The sequence below is a fragment of the Ochlerotatus camptorhynchus genome, unplaced genomic scaffold (genome assembly GCF_037179485.1).
Source record: "Ochlerotatus camptorhynchus isolate MF236.1 unplaced genomic scaffold, CSIRO-AGI_Acam_v1.1 ptg000037l, whole genome shotgun sequence".
Lineage (NCBI taxonomy): Eukaryota > Metazoa > Arthropoda > Insecta > Diptera > Culicidae > Ochlerotatus > Ochlerotatus camptorhynchus.
In genome coordinates, this window is record NW_027040528.1 from 1297135 (window position 1) to 1315075 (window position 17941).

Below are 17941 nucleotides of genomic sequence, written 5' to 3' on the forward strand. Positions count from 1 at the left end.
AGCAGCGTGCAGGTCGAGGAAAAAAAGCTGTACGATGCTAATCGTTCTATATGATGGGAAGCAGTCTTCGGTGTTCATACAGGTAATGGAAACGCGCACCCGCATGCAAAGTTGCTATACCTGGTCGGTTGAAAGGTGCTAATGGGCGACGACGGCGACGGTGCGGGTGTCTACTTAGCGTGAGTGCGGTTTTGCGGCCGTGTTGAGGGTTTGCTATCATTCTTGGCACAGATGATGAGACCACGTGCGTTGTAAACTGGGTGGCTCGAGTCAGGGTTGTAGGTGGAATACATTAGAACGTCAGACACGCATACTGATTATAATGATCAACTTACAAAACGATTGGCAGCCCTGGCTGACCTTTGTTTTACATCCATTTGTTATTACCGTAAACTAGCAAAAGTTTGCTGGATTTTACCGAGCAGGAAGCTTAGGGAACATGCATTAAGAACGTCACGATATTCAGGAGATAATAAAACTCCCTCTCCTTTTCCAGCGTTTCTCAATCTATGGGTCATGAGCCACCGGTGGTTCGCGGGCCGCCCTCAGATGGGTCTCATAGATACAGAATCAGGTCATGTTTTAATATTTCGTTCAAAATTTATCTGGATTTAAAGTAGTTTTGGGTTAATCCCAATTGAATAACAATAACAAACTATTTGTTTTTTCCCACCTGCAATTACACGCCAAATGACGATTCGATCTGACGCGACCATCTCCGGTTTGCCTGAAACTTTGCATAATTGTTTGTTATAGTCAATCATTCACATTTGAGCTGAAATTCGGCCATTTTGAATCTCTTAAGAAAATGAAAATGGAGTATTTGATATTTTCATCAAATCTTAACTCGAAAATGTCATTGTTTTAAAGAAATTCTGCGTGAAGTTAACGATTTACATAGTTGAAAATGTTATGTTTCAAATTACAGACTTAGAGTGCACACTTAGAACAAATGATGTAAATTAAGGTGCTCTGAGACTGACATATACGAGCGTGAATTTTGACATAAAATTGAGTCATAATAGGGTAACCAACTGATTTTGGACCCCTAGAGGAAGTGAGATCACGTTTATGTCAAAATATTATTATTTGTTTATTATTATTATGCAATTTACATGCGGTTGTGTTCGAAAGCTACTCATCTTGGATGTAAAATGTCACTAGATGTTTTATTTATTGATATATACTCGAAAAAATAATTCTTTTCACATCATGATATTCACATATTTTGGACCCTTCCACTTGATTTTGGACAGTGTCCATAATATATTTTGGACACACTGAATGGGAACGAATATATTTTTGACATGCTGAAGTTCTTTCAACCTATGAGCCTAAAATTAATTACGACGGTCACTTCTTCCTATCTCGCATTTGTTAGGTCCGTCTAGGTGAGAAAATTTTCAAAGAAGGTGCCGTAAAACGTGGTGAAATTGATCAGTGGGGTGAATTTGATCGCTGAGTATACCCAATATTGTACTTATGCATAATATTTTTACAATGTATACAAAGATACATTCGTACGCTTAGTAAAGAAAAACATGTTACACATGAAAAAATATCACGAGAAATTTCAGCGATCAATTTTGCCCCGCTGATCAATTACACCCCGTTTTACGGTATGCATAAAAGTTAACCCCCCGTTACTCGCGCTGTTGTACTTTGTACAACACATATGAGTTTTCCATTGCCATTTTGTTGCTGCCAATCGATCTGAAACCAACTTGTATTCCTCAAAAAACTTGTTTTGAACTAAAAAAGCTAAACTTTGATTACAATTAACCCCCAAAATGCGGATAATAGAGAAAATGTAAATGGAAACCGCGTAAACGGTGTCCATACTACGTGGGATTGACTTAATTGGTTACAACATGGAATATCTCGAGATCCTGACCAGATAGAAAGTTACTGTCTTCGGAAAAGTTGTTCAGGAGGTCAAAGCCTATTTCTTAGTGTACAATAGTTCAGAATTATCTCACTTCGTGGTGCTAGTATACATGTGAAATTCTCGTGTATAAAATATCTCTAGATCCTGACCAGATAGAAAGTAAATGCCTTCAGCAAAGTTGTTCAGGAAGTCAAGCTCTTTTCGTTGGTGGAGTAGTTCAGAAGTTTCACACTACGAGGCGCTAGTATATACGTGTAATTCTCGCATATACAATAGCTCGAGTTCTTGACCAGCTAGAAAGTTACTGTACTGGGAAAACTTGTTCAGGGGGTCAAGACTTTTCGACTGGTAGACAGTAGTTCAGAATTTTCTCACCACGTGGCGTTTGTATACATATACACTTCTCGCATATGATATATCTCGAGATCCTGACCAAATAGAAAGTTACTGTCTTTGAAAAAGTTGATCAGGAGGTTAAAGCCTATTGCTTGGTGTAGAATAGTTCAGAATTTTCTTACTATGTAGTTCTAGTATACACGTTAAATTCTCTCATATAAAATATCTAGAGAGCATGACAAGATAGAATGTTACTGTCTTGGGCAAAGTTGTTCAGGGGATCAAGGCCTTTTGGCTAGTGGACGGTAGTTCAGAATATTTCACTTCATGGTACTAGTATATACGTGCAATTCTCGCATATGATATATCTCAAGACCTGCTAAAAATGTACTGTAATCGGCAAAGTTGTCCAGGAGATCAAACCCTATCGTTGGTGGAAAGTACATAATTTTCTCACTAGGTGACGTTGAAAGACACGTGAAATCCTTGTATATAAAATATCTCTGAATGACCCGCATACTAGTGCCACGTAAAGGGAAAATTCTGAATTACTGTACACCAACGAAAAGATCCTAACATCCTGAATAACTTTGCCGAAGACAGTAACTTTCTGTCTGGTCAGGATCTAGAGATATTTTATATGCGAGAATTCCTCATGTATACTAGCGTTGCAAAGTGAGAAAACTCTGAACTTAAGTCCACCAGCAAAAAGGCCTTGACTTCCTGAACAACTTTGCCGAAGACAGTAACTTTTTATATGATCAGGATTTCGAGATATTTTATATGAGAATTTCACGTATATACTAGCACCATATAGTGAAAAAATTCTGAACTATAGGCTTTGAACTCCTGAACAACTTTTTCGAAGACAGTAACTTTGGGGGTTAACTGTAATAAATATTTAGCTTGTTTAGTTAAAAGCAAGTTTTTTGAGGAATACTCGTTGATTTTAGATCGATTGGTAGCTCGGCTGCAAAATGGAAATGGAAAACTCACACTGTTGTACAAAGTACAACGCGTGAGTACTCGTGTTACAAAAGTTGGCGCGAGTAACGGAGGAAATATAATATAACATAAGGAAACAACTGATCATACCATAAAAAAAAATCATTCAGAAGTAAATCTTAATACGGAGACCTGACTCTATGCTTGTAGTTCATATTATTTTTGTATTGGCTGTTCATAAACTACGTAGACGGTTTTTGAGAGATTCAACCCCCCCCCCCTTCCGTAGAAGACAGTCTCAAACACAAAATTTAAAAAATTGTATGGACCGTAGACATCTGCCAAGCGCTCCCACCCCCCTAAAGCGTCTACGTAGTTTATGAACAGCCCCTTAGCTTAATGCGTTTGGGAGATAGGAAAACTTTTGTGGAAAACTAGGAACTAGGAAAACTAGGAAAACTCAGAGTGGACCACTCTACGTGTTATGCCGTTTTTCCCATTTTGAATCGCCTGATAAACAAGAAATATATTTAAAAACAATAAATTCATATAATTTTGATTGATTTACTTACCAATTTAATCAGAAATCTGAGATAATAGCACGATCGACCAACCGGAATTTTTTTTGTCGCTCTTCTGATGATTCTCATTTGATAAGTGTCCAAAATAAGTTGGTAACATTTTTTTACGATCTTTTTGGACACTTTTTAAGTTAAATCTTAAGGTGAAATCTTTATAAACACGTGAAATACATCTTCCAAAGTCAGATAAACTGATTTGATAAAAAAAAATCATTGAATTGTATATTTTAGACCAAATTTAAAACAAGTACACTAACGCCGATTCCTCTTGACAGAACGAAGTAGGCTATGCCGGCGAACGGTCGTCTTTATTTTTGCTGTCAAGATTTTTTCTCGTGATTCCCCGTTCTGAAGTGCTTTTAATGGAGAACAATCCCCAGTTTAGTTTTCGTGAAGTGGATTTTAGTCTGAAATGTTAGTTTCTGCTAAATTGGAACGCTTTTGGATACGGTTGTTTGTTCTCTGTTTTGTGGTGCGTTCGCGTTCATAGTTTTCGGCTGCATTTGCCGGATTAGCGCTGGCGCTCTGCCTCCCGGACGTTTATACGTGTGTGATTGATAGTTTTCTCGCTTTCCAGGAAGTTTTAGAATAGAGAAAGAAAACGTAATTCAACATGTTTGCAAGCATCAGAAGAAATGTCGCAATCTGCGTTATTTGATTTTCTCCCGGACCAGAAATTAGTGGCATCGCGAGTGATAATTTTTAATTTCAGTTTATTTACGCGCTGCAAGGTGCGTGAAAGAGTTCGGCACAATCGGTGTTGATGTTGGCTCGCTGCTTGAAACTTTTTTTTGTGTGTTCGAAAGAAATTGATCGAAAGTGTTCCAAAAGTGCTTCTGAACGTGTTTCGCAGTTGGGAGTGGTGAAATTCGTAAATTCGCGGTTCATGTTCAGTGAAAATTCCGTATCACAAGATTGCTCACCGAGTTCCCTTTTTTTGCCGTTTGACGACGACGGGCATGTTTTGCATTTTCGAGGGGACGTCCGGAGAGCCTTGAGATTTAGGCGTTGTTGATTTTCCGGGCAGACGAGTTGGTCGCCGGTAAGGTCCAGTAAGTGCTGTCAGCAGATGAATCAAGAGGTATTCGAAACAAAATTGGTAAGAAATGTCCATTCAAATCGTTTTATTACAGTTAAACAAATTTCAAAACTATATACGTGCCAGATTTGGAAATAATATTTTTTGAATCTGGAAGTGTGTTTATGATACCATTATCCATTTGATAAAGGTAGAGTGAACATGCGGGGCTTATTGTAAGTAAAAGTGACCTCGGAGTGGTCGTGAATTACCAGGCATTCTGAAATGGGTCACTGGAGCTGCAATAGAGCTAACACCTTCTAACTCCCGGACTAAACCTGCTTTAATTGAAGGGTAATAAAAAGCAGTTTTCTTCCATAATAACACTGCCGGACAGTGGGGGTTAGATTGTACACACACACACACACACTAACGCCGATTCCTCTTGACAAACGTCGAAACATAAAACTTTTTCGATAACATTTTCTAAAACTGCATAAATTGAGCAATTGTAAGCAATTTGAGGTGAACTAATGATCTTGAGACATAGCAAGTAATTGAAAGAATGTAATTACAACATCAACCCAGATGAATTTGAAGAAACTAGACAGTAAGCGAGGAAAATATATGAAAAGGGTCCAAAATATGTAGGGGTCCAATTCAAGTTGGTTACCCTAGTCGCAAAATTCTGCTCAATCAAACGTAATTTTAAATTTTTCAGTCTGGGAGCACTTAATTTTACATAACATGTTTGTTTACGTCTCATCCTTTATGTCAAAGATGGATTCCGTTACGAGTAAGATTAGGAATTTGTAATGTGTGGTCATTTCCGTTAGAGTACGGCATTCTGAAAATTGTATATATAGAGAGTGGAAAGCGAGCAAGGACAACTTTGAGGAAGGTACGAATGTACCAAACTCCCCAGTTGGAGAGGGATGGTGAGAGGTATTGCCCTCGATGATCGCTGATTTGCTCATGTAGTCAGCAATTAACCGAAAGCCCTTCGCTCATTTTCAACTTCTATTTAATTTTCATACTACCGGACTCTAACGGAACTATCTACCTACCCTCTCCTAAGACCATTTTCTAGCTACTAAATTATCACACTAAAGCTTCATGTTAGATAGCATTTCCAACCAACTCTGAAAATCGCAAACTTCGCGTATGAAGTAACATAAAAAACACATAAAAGAGAGCTTAACGACGTGTCCGGGGTATCATCCAAACCATTTGTGGGATAGTTTACCAAACAGGGATACAGTTTCGTTTATGGTATTTGTTTATTAGAGCTTCCATTTACATAGCGCTAGTGAACATTTTAGCACAGACAAACAGACATAGTTCTTAAAAGAAAATTCTTCAAAAAATATCGTCAAGCGTATTTTGCATGCACACTAGCACCGTCTATCATCCACATTCCTAAACATTGATGTGCAACCGAATCATCTCATGCAATTTTTAGACCAGTTGCTTTTCCCTCGTGTTGTCGGTTCAACCAAACTTTACGTAGATCTATAGAATTGATTGAACTTTGCAGAAATACGGATCCGTAGGAGATATTCACAGAAACGCAGATATGAGATTGTTTAATTTATTTGCTAAGATTTCAGTTTTACAGTGCCGAGGAATCAGTTTGCTTAAACTGATATTTTCGGTAAACCACACAAGCTGACATTATTTTCCAAACCAAGATTAACGGCAACAATTTGTTTGCCGCGCTCATTGCCGAGCACTCGACTGTGCGGATCTTGGCAAAAAAGAGCCGAGATTCGGCAAAAAAAAATAAGTGTGTATGTTATTATTTTTATTATTATAATTTTTATTATTAATATTTATGAATCGATTAGGACACTACTCGAACTTTTGCCCCACTATAAGCAATTCCTGGTTACATTTCAATAATCTGATACCCGTAAAATCATCTCAAAGTGAAACGTAATCATGTCCTGAAATAAAATAATTGCTTCACTATGCAGTTTTTGTTATTCTACGCCTCCAAATTTGGTACAAATGTTATAATTTGTCACCCTAAAAATCATTTTTGCCTGTAACTCTTTGAAGACAGTCTGCCTCTAAAAGATCTTCCAAAAAAAGATCATAACGAAGGAATAAAAAATATCTCCAAATGACAAAATGACAAGCGATCAACGAACCGAATAATAACGCTATATCAGAAGTGGAAAGCAATAATGATATAATCTACTTCCTTCTTTTTCAAAACAAGCATCCCTTGCGACACAACTCACTCAGGGCGGTAGAAAGAAACGCACAAATTGTTGGCAAGCTGCTTCACGAAGTAAAGCCGAAGATGATACACGTGTGTTAATGGGAATTTTTTTTGTTATGTCTTTTCTCGATTCAAATCAAGCTATGTCCTCATCCGTGTATATTGCAACAAAGCAGGCAAGCAATATATCATTATCCTTCTACTACTCAGATCGAGCTATGTTACAGAGCGAGTTTGTCATGGTAGTCGCAGCAACCGTTTTGTCTGTATCGTTGGTTGCTTTATGTGTTTGGATTCGCTGATCATAACATTGGGATTCATTTTGCACGGGCTTCGAAAAAAATCTTACCACAGAAGCCTTTTTAATGATTTTAAAGAGAATGGTTGAGTGAATGCCAACTTTCTACTGGATAAAATTTCTAGAGTTTTTTTTACAAAGTTGTAGAGACAATGTCAAGGGAAGGGTAGTGCAGAATAAAAAGCAGGATTGCTGCTAGAGACTTCTGAAAATATCACTGGGATAATTTTAGGATGCTATTTAAAGGATATTTGTGATCGTATTCTGAAGAGATCTGCAAGGGAATTCAAAAGAAAATTGTATTGAATAATTCAAGGAGACGTGAAAAAGAGCTGTTGCATGAGTATTGTAAAAAATCGAAGAGAATTGTAAAGTAAATTGTAAAGAAAATCTTTAGAGTGCTCTGCAGAGAAATCCAGGAATGTTTAAGAAGAAATTTCCAGGAAATTACAGACAAAGACATTGCCACGTATTTGGTTCACGTATACAGCCATTCCATAACAAAACGATGTAGTTGTTCTCAGAATTTCGTAGAAATTGGTAGTTGTGTTCCTTGTTTGCAAATCCGTATTTGTTCGTATTATGTCATTAGAGCGACCTTTTCCATGATAGGGTGGCCCAAAAAATCGATTTTTTTTCTTCCAAAAACAACTTTTATCAACAATCCATTACTTTTGAACCACTGGGCGAATTTCAAAGATCAAAATATCAAATGAAAGGTAATTAAAAATTATTTTTATGAAAAATTGGGGGATTTTGTATTGAATAAAAATTATTGTATTAAAGTTTTTATGGTTTCCACGGTTTGTAGACAGAGATCGCAATCAGTTTAGCTTCCACTCACTTGCTATAGAAAATATTTTTTTCGGAATTATGTAATCATTAGATGATATAATGTTATGTTGTACTTGTAAGTAACAAGAAGAGGGTGTAAAGTACGTGTTTGATTCATAAAACCTGTTAATTTCGCTTTCAGGGCGTCACAATCAGCGATCTTATGATTCGTGAGCGTTCATTCAGAGTGTAAGTACAAATACTTATTATCATTATACCATCTGATGATTTCATAATTCCGAAAAACATTTTTTATAGCAAGTGAGTGGAAGTAACCCTGATCGCAATATGCTTTAATATTTCTCCTTGAAAATTTAGGGTTTTACACACAACATATAAAAAAATCAGCGATGTGTTTTTTGCTTTTTGAGTTATATATTTTTGAAATTATCAAGTTTTGGGTTCTTGCTAAATACTTCTTTGCGACTAGACTACCATGTGTTTCCATTGTTTTGTAGCGACGGTAAAATAGTCACGGCGTCACAATATCAGCTTCAATCGAAAAAATCGATGCGACCAAGATACTGCTAGGTTTCTTTTTATGTTGAAGTCGAATAGCTTCGCAGCATTCTAGAACCTCAGTTGGCGGCTACAAATAAATTTTCAATCGCTTGTCTCTCTTTCTCTCGTCGCTTCACTGGTCTTTCTTCTAAGCTTCGGTGAAACGGACGAATGAAAGGGCCCTCGAATTTGTGAGAAGAGTGAAGTGAATGCGGTTCAAGAAAGCATTGGAAGCCGCCAAATTAAACGTTTAAAATTGATGGAATACTTTTTTTTCTCTTTTGGTTTGTTTTCCGTCGATCTTGCTTTCCGTGCTGAGCATCAATGCTACCGACGCCAGGAAGGCAACTCCCACACCTGGACCCTACATATCAACCTATCAATTCATGAACCGGGGACCAACGGTGTTACTTCCCTTCCGAAGGAAGGCGTGATCAGAGATGTTATGCCTCAGAACATCCCGGTGGCGCCCACTGGGATTGAACCCTGGCCTGCTGGGGTGAGAGGTAATCAAGCTTACCACTACACCACCGGCGCTGCTAATGAGAATACTTATAATATTATAAATGGCGTTTGCGTCACGTTCTGAATATAAACATACCAGTCTTCTCCAAAAACTGCGTTTCGAAGATGATCCGAATAACTTGCATCAGTGCCAAACGGGGACTGCAGGAAACTTCAGAAGCTGTCAGTCTGCTGGATATCGACTGCCTTCCGAACCACAGCAGCGATTTCATTCGGCGAAAGTTTTAACTGTTCCAAAAATTCCAGGCAAGCGCATATAACCTGCATTGCATCTTACGGGAGAAGGGAAACTTTTCGAGAACGACTGAGCTTTCACCTGTTCCAAGTCATGCAGCTAAACTTCCTGAGTAACTGCTTCAAATGGATGAAAATCGCCCTTTTTGGGGAGGTCACGGAGTAGAACCAACTCAGCTCTGGAACTCTCTTCGGTCCCAAGCTAATCGATGCATCCCTCGAAACATAGCCCCTAATTTTATCGGTCAAACTTTCATAGCGAATCAAAAGAAACATAGTGTAGTACTAGAATTTCGACTGAAATGGGGTACGTTAATCGATTTTCTTGGGACCAATAGGCTAAAGGGTGATACGGTCAAAATTTGGTCAATATCAACTTGACGTATTTCTTTCAATTTTGCATTTAAAAAACCTGAACACCCCTCATTTTGAAAGGGTGTGTGTGTAGAATGTTGCTCCTATTTTGATTTTGGAATTCACTCTTCAGTTGTCAAAATGCCGTCCAAGCAAGAAGAGCAGCGTATCAAAATTTTGCTCGCGCATCGCGAAAATCCGAGCTACTCGCACGCAAAGTTGGCAAAATCGCTAAAAGTTGCCAAATCAACCGTTACAAATGTAATTAAAGTGTTTGGGGAACGTTTGTCGACAGCCAGGAAGTCTGGATCGGGGGGAAATCGAAAACCGGAAGCCGCTGAGACGACAAAGAGAGTTGCCGGTAGTTTCAAGCGAAACCCTAACCTCTCTCTCCGAGATGCCGCAAATAAGCTGGGTGTATCGTCTACAACCGTGCATCGAGCCAAAAAACGAGCCGGACTATCGACTTACAAGAAGGTAGTGACTCCAAATCGCGATGATAAACAAAATACGACGGCCAAAGCGCGATCCCGGAGGCTGTACACGACGATGCTGACGAAGTTTGACTGCGTGGTAATGGACGACGAAACCTACGTCAAAGCCGACTACAAGCAGCTTCCGGGACAGGAGTTTTATACGGCAAAAGGAAGGGGAAAGGTAGCAGATGTTTTCAAGCACATGAAACTGTCAAAGTTCGCAAAGAAATATCTGGTTTGGCAAGCCATCTGTACCTGTGGCTTGAAAAGCAGCATTTTCATAGCTTCCGGGACTGTCAACCAAGAAATTTACGTGAAAGAGTGTTTGAATAAACGTCTGCTGCCTTTCCTGAAGAAACACGGTTGTTCCGTACTGTTTTGGCCGGATTTGGCATCTTGCCATTACGGTAAAAAGGCCATGGAGTGGTACGCCGCCAACAACGTGCAGGTGGTTCCCAAGGACACGAACCCTCCCAACACGCCAGAGCTCCGCCCAATTGAGAAATACTGGGCTATTGTCAAGCGGAACCTAAAGAAGACCAAAAAAAAAACTGCTAAGGGCGAGCAGCAGTTCAAGGCAAACTGGCTTTCTGCGGCGAAGAAGGTAGACAAGGTGGCTGTACAAAATCTGATGGCAGGGGTCAAGCGTAAGGCCCGGCAATTCGGATTTGGAAAAGCGGAAGCCTAACTGAATATTTTTCCTGAATTTTATACTAATTGAACTTGAAAAAGAAATTTAATTTGATTTTTTAAATAAACGATTTCACCGATTTACACGCGTTTTCCCTTGACCAAATTTTGACCGTATCACCCTTTAGTCAAGTAGTGAGCCAATTTAAAATCGTTAGTTTTCACCGGTTGCCCCATTCTTGTCGACATTCTAGTACTACACTATGTTTGTTTTGATCTGCTATGCAAGTTTGACGGATTAAGTGAGGGGTTCGTGGATTTTCCTATGTTTCGAGAGGTGCATCGATTAGCTTGGGACCGAAGATAGTACCAGAGCTGAGCCAAAAAATTGAGCTCGTTTCTTTGGGACCTTCTGGTCTTAGAGTTACCTCTATGGTAATAGCAAAGAGGACTTTGGAAAGCAACCGTTTCGTGATGAATGTGTGAGTGCTGCAATAGAAGCACTCTGCTCCCCGTTGGCGAAACTGCCATTCAATGAAACCACTGGAAGCGGTTCCCGTTCTGGTGGAGGAGGCTTATTGGATAGCGGAAGATAAAATGTTTATTGTGTTGTACCCTTTGACTATAGTTTTAGGATGTATTGTAAAGTGAACATGAATCCTCGGCTCTGTATAGTTAATTCCGTTGAGCCTTATCAAATAAATTAATAAACAAATTAATCTTTTCCTTGATGACACATCAGATGGCAGATGGCAAATTAGTTATGTAGTCGTCATTAAAGTAAATCAAAGTCCGTTCCGGTCGCTTAAGAGTTAATACCACCATTTCCCTTCGTTTTATTTTTTATTTTTTTTAATTAAGTTGGTTGAAAATTGAGATCCCACTTTCACAAATAGAGGCCTAAAAATAAATTGCATAAATACAGACTGTTTATAGATTGTTGAGATAATTTAATATGATTTCACTTAAACTTATACCCGTTCGATTTTGGCAACAAACCCAAAAATTTAGTATTGCCATAATCAAACGGTTTTATTTTAAAATTTAATTTATGATTTGGTTAATTTTGGACCACCGTGAGTGGTCATAGGCGTTATTAAAAATTGTAACCACAACAAGCAAACATACATTATCCGTTCGATTTTGGCATGGTGTTAAAATCAAACTCCGTGGCAAAAACGGATGGTTTTATGGTTTTGTTAAAATCCGAACCGTGCTAAAATTGAGTAGGTACAGAATTTCTATGATATTTGGTTCATGAGTTATGAATTTTCAAATGTGATGTATAGGAAAATTTGAAAATATAATCTAAAATTTTCCGGAAAAAATATCCACTGCAAATTGTTCTGTTTTTTTTCATTTACATAATAATAAACTCTACCTGTGGGTGAAATTAAATAAAATTCCAAAAAATCCCCATTTCCAACAAAGCTACATCAGAAAACCTTTAAATGTTACCGAAAATATTACATAAATAGTGAAACATGATAGGTTTGTTGCTCGTAGAGTCAATGTCTTAGAAACGCAGAAACGTGGTTTATTCTACATTCAATTCGATTTTTTTAAAACTTCAGTTGACTGACATTTGAATTTTTCCCGCGAGTTTTCCGCGCTATTCATCTGATCTGACACTCGTCAGAAAAGAGCCTGAGATGCTTTGCGCATGCTTTGAATTCATTTCGACGCTATCTATCAACCTGACGACTGCGAATGAACATATTAACAAACATCATCCACAACCCCCCGTCTCTGTACAGCGGCAGTCAGTTTGTGGATCTTGATTTGTTTTTTCTCACACCCCGGCTTCGCTTTGCAATGCACCACCCCAGCACCTTGCACCATCAAGCGAAACGGACTTCGTCGGTTCGTCGATTTCCCCCTGGTGATAAAGAATTTCCCATCGGGGTTGGTGCGCATGTGTGTTCTTAAATTTTGGCATTTCTAGTTGTGACAGCTGGTTGATTGAGATGCTAATTTTTGAATTTCTGCAGTCTTTTATGGAATTGGGGACTGATTCCCATAGTAATTACATGCTTAAACTGAGTGATAAGTAAGTCTCAAGACGAAAACAGGTTCATCCATCAGATTGAATAATTTTTCAAAAATCCATAACGACCGTTTCAAATTCCCTTCGCCGAAATTTCCCATTTTCTCATGGGGCAACATTTTCCCGCCCCACCCCAACACCCGATTTAATCGTCGACCGTAAAAGATTGCTCACGCGGCATCTGGTCTACTTGCAGGCGCGATGGATCCCAGTATTCTAGCAACCATGGACCGTGACGCACTGAAGAAGCAGATCGAGAACATGAAGTACCAGGCTTCGATGGAACGGTGGCCATTGTCAAAGAGCATCGCAGCGTAAGTACCCTTTTAAGATTTCTATTACTTGCGGTATGACCATTCCAATTGGACCCGATCAACTCGAAAGAAAAATGGATTAACCTGTGAATTTCCCGTGAAGCGAGTGGCTTCGATCCGGGGAAAAGTGATAGAAAGTCGAAAACATGAACAGAAGGACTCCCCATTTAATGGTCGTCGATATTTTCGGGGTGTGTATTAAGTGAAGCAAATCAACGTTCTGTGCTGCTTGGGGGTGCAAAAGTGAATGAACCAGCCCGGACCGAAATTCTGCATCCATTATCAGTGGAAATCGCCCGGAGCAACTGGCTTCCATCGACCGGAAGTCTGTGTATTTCTAAAAAAGTGTTACATTTAAAAGCATGAATCAGACAGCAAAGGGTAGTACGGGAGGAAAAAAAACCGCACGCAAAATTATGCTCCGAATAGTTCCATCTCGTTCCTGCTGCTGTCTGCCTGGAAAATCCATCCCGCTCTATCACGCTAAAAAAACGTGAACACGCGGACAGGGGGATGATGGCGAGAGATGATGCTAACGAACGAACGGTGTGTGATATGTTACTGCTGCTGCTGCTGCCGTCGGTGGGTCGTCCCGATGGGAGGGCTAGACTGGAAGACAGAGAAAGGAAAATCGATTTTCTTATGCTTTCCATCCTGGGCCTAAATGCTACAGATATCGGCCGGAGCGTGGTGAAGTGGTGACAGAACGGAACATCCGTAGAAAATTGGGATTTTAGTGAATGTGATGATTACAATGTGCATACTTACTGTTGTTGATTTTGGCACACCACTTGAGCACGTTATGATTTGGGCATGTGTATAATGGCAGATGGTGGAGGTACAGATCCGGACTTCATAGGTGTGCTATATATCATTCTATGAAGTCACTTGAAATTCGGGAAAAATAATGCAAAATTACATACTGATGTACGTTAGGAATCAAATGAAGTGTGCAGTGACCATCAAATAAGTTCAATGGTGTGCGCAGGCTGCTAATGGGTTATTACTCCAAACGCCATTAGGCATAGTGTTCACTAATGTTTGTCATTGCTATTTGTTGATTACATGCAGTACATGCCTCCTTTAGCTCAGTCGGTAAAGGCGCAGCTATAAAGCAAAACCATGCTGGAGGCGGCTGGGTCCGATTCCCGGTTTGGTCTAGGAATTTTTCGGGTTTTAAAATTTTTCGCCTTCCCTGGACATAGAGTATATTTGTACTTGTCACACAATTATACTAACGCAAAAATGGTACAGGCTCCAAAAGCTCTCAATTCACAATTGTGAAAGTGTTTAAAGAACACTAAGTTGAGAGCCGGCGTACATTCCCAGCCGGGGCCTACTAAAGCCAGAAGAATATAAAATAACCAATATTGACGAATTTTTACAATTTATTGGGATAAAAATTGTTCCATATATTTGTTGAATGTATTTCGAAGTATATCTTTTTAATGTGTCAACATATCGGGTTTCAAACAAAATTGAGTTAAATTGGCACAAATTTACTCAAATAGGGGAGCTGCGAGCATTATGACCACGCGAGGCAGATTGGACACCCCCTATATTTTCCAAAATATCAACATTTTTTTTCAATTTAGATGCAACAGATATTTCATTCCTCTACTGAATGAGTAATTTAACGAGTGAACTAATTTAAACATTTTCCTTATCACCGTAAGTTCTTAAAAAAAAGGGAAAAGGCTTGCCGTGTGCTGAAAAATAATAATTCTCACGTATCACCAAATAAGGTGTAGCGAGCAGATGAGGGTAAATAGACTGCAATTATCGTTGCATTATATAAAAAAAATCATCAAGATTAGCTAAACTGTAATCATCATTGTCACTACAGTATCTTAACGGAACTGAACTAAAAATTTTTGGGGTTTTAATTTATCTTTTCAATTCCAAATCAAAATGAAATTTGTTTCACATCAATTTTTTTTTGAATTCATAGCCTTTTTTTTAATTAATTCTATTGAAATTTAAAGAATATTGTGGAATTCTAATCATAATTCTCTTTTGGTATTCAACAATTTTATCTGCGATTTTTAGATAATAGAATAATCCTTTATGTGGTTCTAGGGGATTCCTTTCTGGGCTTCTAATAGAATCTTTACTAAGATTCTAGGAGAATTATTTTTTGAATCAGAAATAATCCTTTCTGGGATTCTAGGAGAACCTCTTATGAAATTCTAGGAAAGTCCTTTCTGAGTACTAGCAAAATTCATTCCGGATTTAAGAATTCTTTCTGGGATTCTAGGCAAATACTTTCTGGGATTCTAGGATAATCCTTTCTGGGAACCAAGAAGATTTCGCTCTGGGATTGGAGAAGAATCCTTTTTGGGATTCTGGGAAAATCCTTTCTCGGATTAATGAAGAATCCTCTCTGAGGTTCTAGTAGAATCTAATCAGAAATGGATATGAATATTGGATTCTAGGACAATTTTTTCGGAGATTCTTGGTCAATCCTCATAATCGATAATAATCTTATCAGATATTCTAGGGGAATGCTTTCTGGAGTTCTAGGAGAATCTTTTCTAGAACCCGAGGTTTTCCTCTCCTGAGTTTTTAGTGAAATCCTCTCTGAAATTCTAGGAGAATTCCTTTTTTATATTCTAGGGGAATCCTTTATTGTGTTCTTGGAGAATTTTTTCTTAGATTCAAGGAAAATTCTTTCTGGGATTCTAAGGCAATCCTTTCTGAGATTCTAGGTAAATCCTTTCTGGGATTCTAGGGAAATTAATGCTGGGATTCAATAATTTTTCCTGGGATGTAATGGGAATCCTTGCTGGGATTCTAGGAGAATCCTTTTCGAGATTCTAGGGTAATCATTTCTCCGATTCTAGTGGAAAACTTTCTAGGATTCTGGGAGAATATTTTCTGAGATTCAAGGAAAATCCTTCCTGAGATTCTAGTCTGTTTCTGGGATTTTAGGAGTAACTATACTGGTGTAAAACAGCAAACAAGGTTATCTTCCATTTAATTTCACTTAATTAATTTTGGTATCCATCATAGATACTATTTCGAGTACAATGTTCAGTTTTCATCAGTGTCATTCCCACTAAAAAAATCCTATTAAGTTGAGTTAAATTTCAAGAATTCTATTTAGGATTCTAAGAGAACACTTTTTGGGATTCTAGGAGAATCCTTACTGGGATTCAAGAAGAATTCGTTGTGGTATTCAAGAAGAATCCTTTTTGGGATTCATGAATAATCCTTTCTGAGATTCAAAAAGTATCCTTTCAGAAATTCTTGGAAAATCTTTTTTGAAATTCTGAGAAAATCCTTTCTGGTAGAACCTAATCTGTGATTCTAAGAAAAGATAATTCTTTCTGAGATTTTTCGTCAATCCTTTCCGGGATTTGATAATAATCTTATCAGAGATTCTACTTGAGGGCTTTCTGGGATTCTTTGAGAGTCTTTTCTGGAATTCTAGGAGTTCCTCTCCTGGAATTCTAGCGAAGTCCCATCTGGGATTCTAAGAGAATCCTTTTTGAGATTCTAGGAGAATGCTTTCTGGCATACTTGTAGAATTTTTTTTTTAAATTCTAGGAGTTCTTCTCCTGAAATTCTAGTAAAATCCTTCTGAGATTCTTGGAGAATCTTTTCTGAGTTTCTAGGGTAATCATTTTAGAAATTCTAGAAGAATTTTTCTTGGTTTCCAGGAAAACCTTTTCTGGGATTCAAGAATTCTATCTGGGATTCTTAGGGAATACTGTTTGGGATTCTAGGGGAATCCTTGCTGGCACTCAAGAAGAATTCGTTGTGGGATTCAAGAAGAATCCTTTTTGGGATTCATGAAGAATCCTTTCTGAGATTCAAGAAGAATCCTTTCAGGGATTCTTGGAAAATCTTTTCTTAGATTCCAAGAAAATTCATTCTGGGATTCGATAAGAGTCATATTTGAGATTCTAGAGGAAAGCCTTTTGGGATTCTAGGAGAATCCGTTGTTAAACTCTAAGGGAACCATTCCTGGAATCCTACTGGAATCCCTCCTGGGATTCTCGAAGAATCCTTTCTGAGATCCAAGAAGAATTCTTTCAGGGATTCAAGAAAAATCCTTTTTGGATTCCGGGAAAATCTATTCTGTATCCTTTGCTTCTAGGGGAATCCTTTCTAGGATTAAGGAATCCTTACTGGGATTCTAGGAGAATCCTCTCTGAGATTCTAGGAGCATCCCTTCTGTGATTTACGGAGAAAATTTTCTGAGTTTCAAGGAAAATCCATTCAGGGATTCTAGGACATTCTTTCAAGAGTTCTAAGGGAACCTCTTCTTGAATTTAATGGAATCTCTTCTGAGATTCTAAGAGATTTTTTTTGTGGGATTCTAGGCGAATGCTTTCTGGGATTCATGAATTCTATATGAGATTTTAGGGAAATCCTTAGTGGGATTCTAGGACAATTCTTTCTGAGATTATAGAGGAATCCATTCTAGGATTCTTGGAGATTCTAACCTGAGATACTAGAAAAATTCTTTTTTTTATATCTGGGAAAATCCTTTCTGGAATTCTTGAAGAATCTTCCCTGATGTTCAAGTACAATCTAATCAGAGGTGCAAAAAAAACATTTCTTGGATTCTAGGACAATACTTTCTGAGATTCTTGATCAATCTAATCTTATCATTATTTCTGGAGAAGCCTTTTCGAGATTCTAGGATATTTCATCCCCAGATTTTAGTGGAACCCTTTCTGGGGTTCTTGGAGAACCTTTTCTGAGATGCAAGAAGAATCCTTTCA

At 38.3% G+C, this 17941-nt stretch overlaps 1 protein-coding gene across 1 annotated transcript in view; it reads left to right on the top strand.

The window, feature by feature from the left end:
• Ggamma30A (guanine nucleotide-binding protein subunit gamma-e) overlaps positions 1–17941 on the top strand; it is a 149843-nt gene that overhangs the window by 17429 nt on the left and 114473 nt on the right. Inside the window, exon 2 of the mRNA XM_065234280.1 lies at positions 13091–13208. Within this exon, the coding sequence (XP_065090352.1) occupies positions 13096–13208 (113 nt within the window). The 5' untranslated portion in view covers positions 13091–13095. The remainder of the gene's footprint in view (positions 1–13090; positions 13209–17941) is intronic.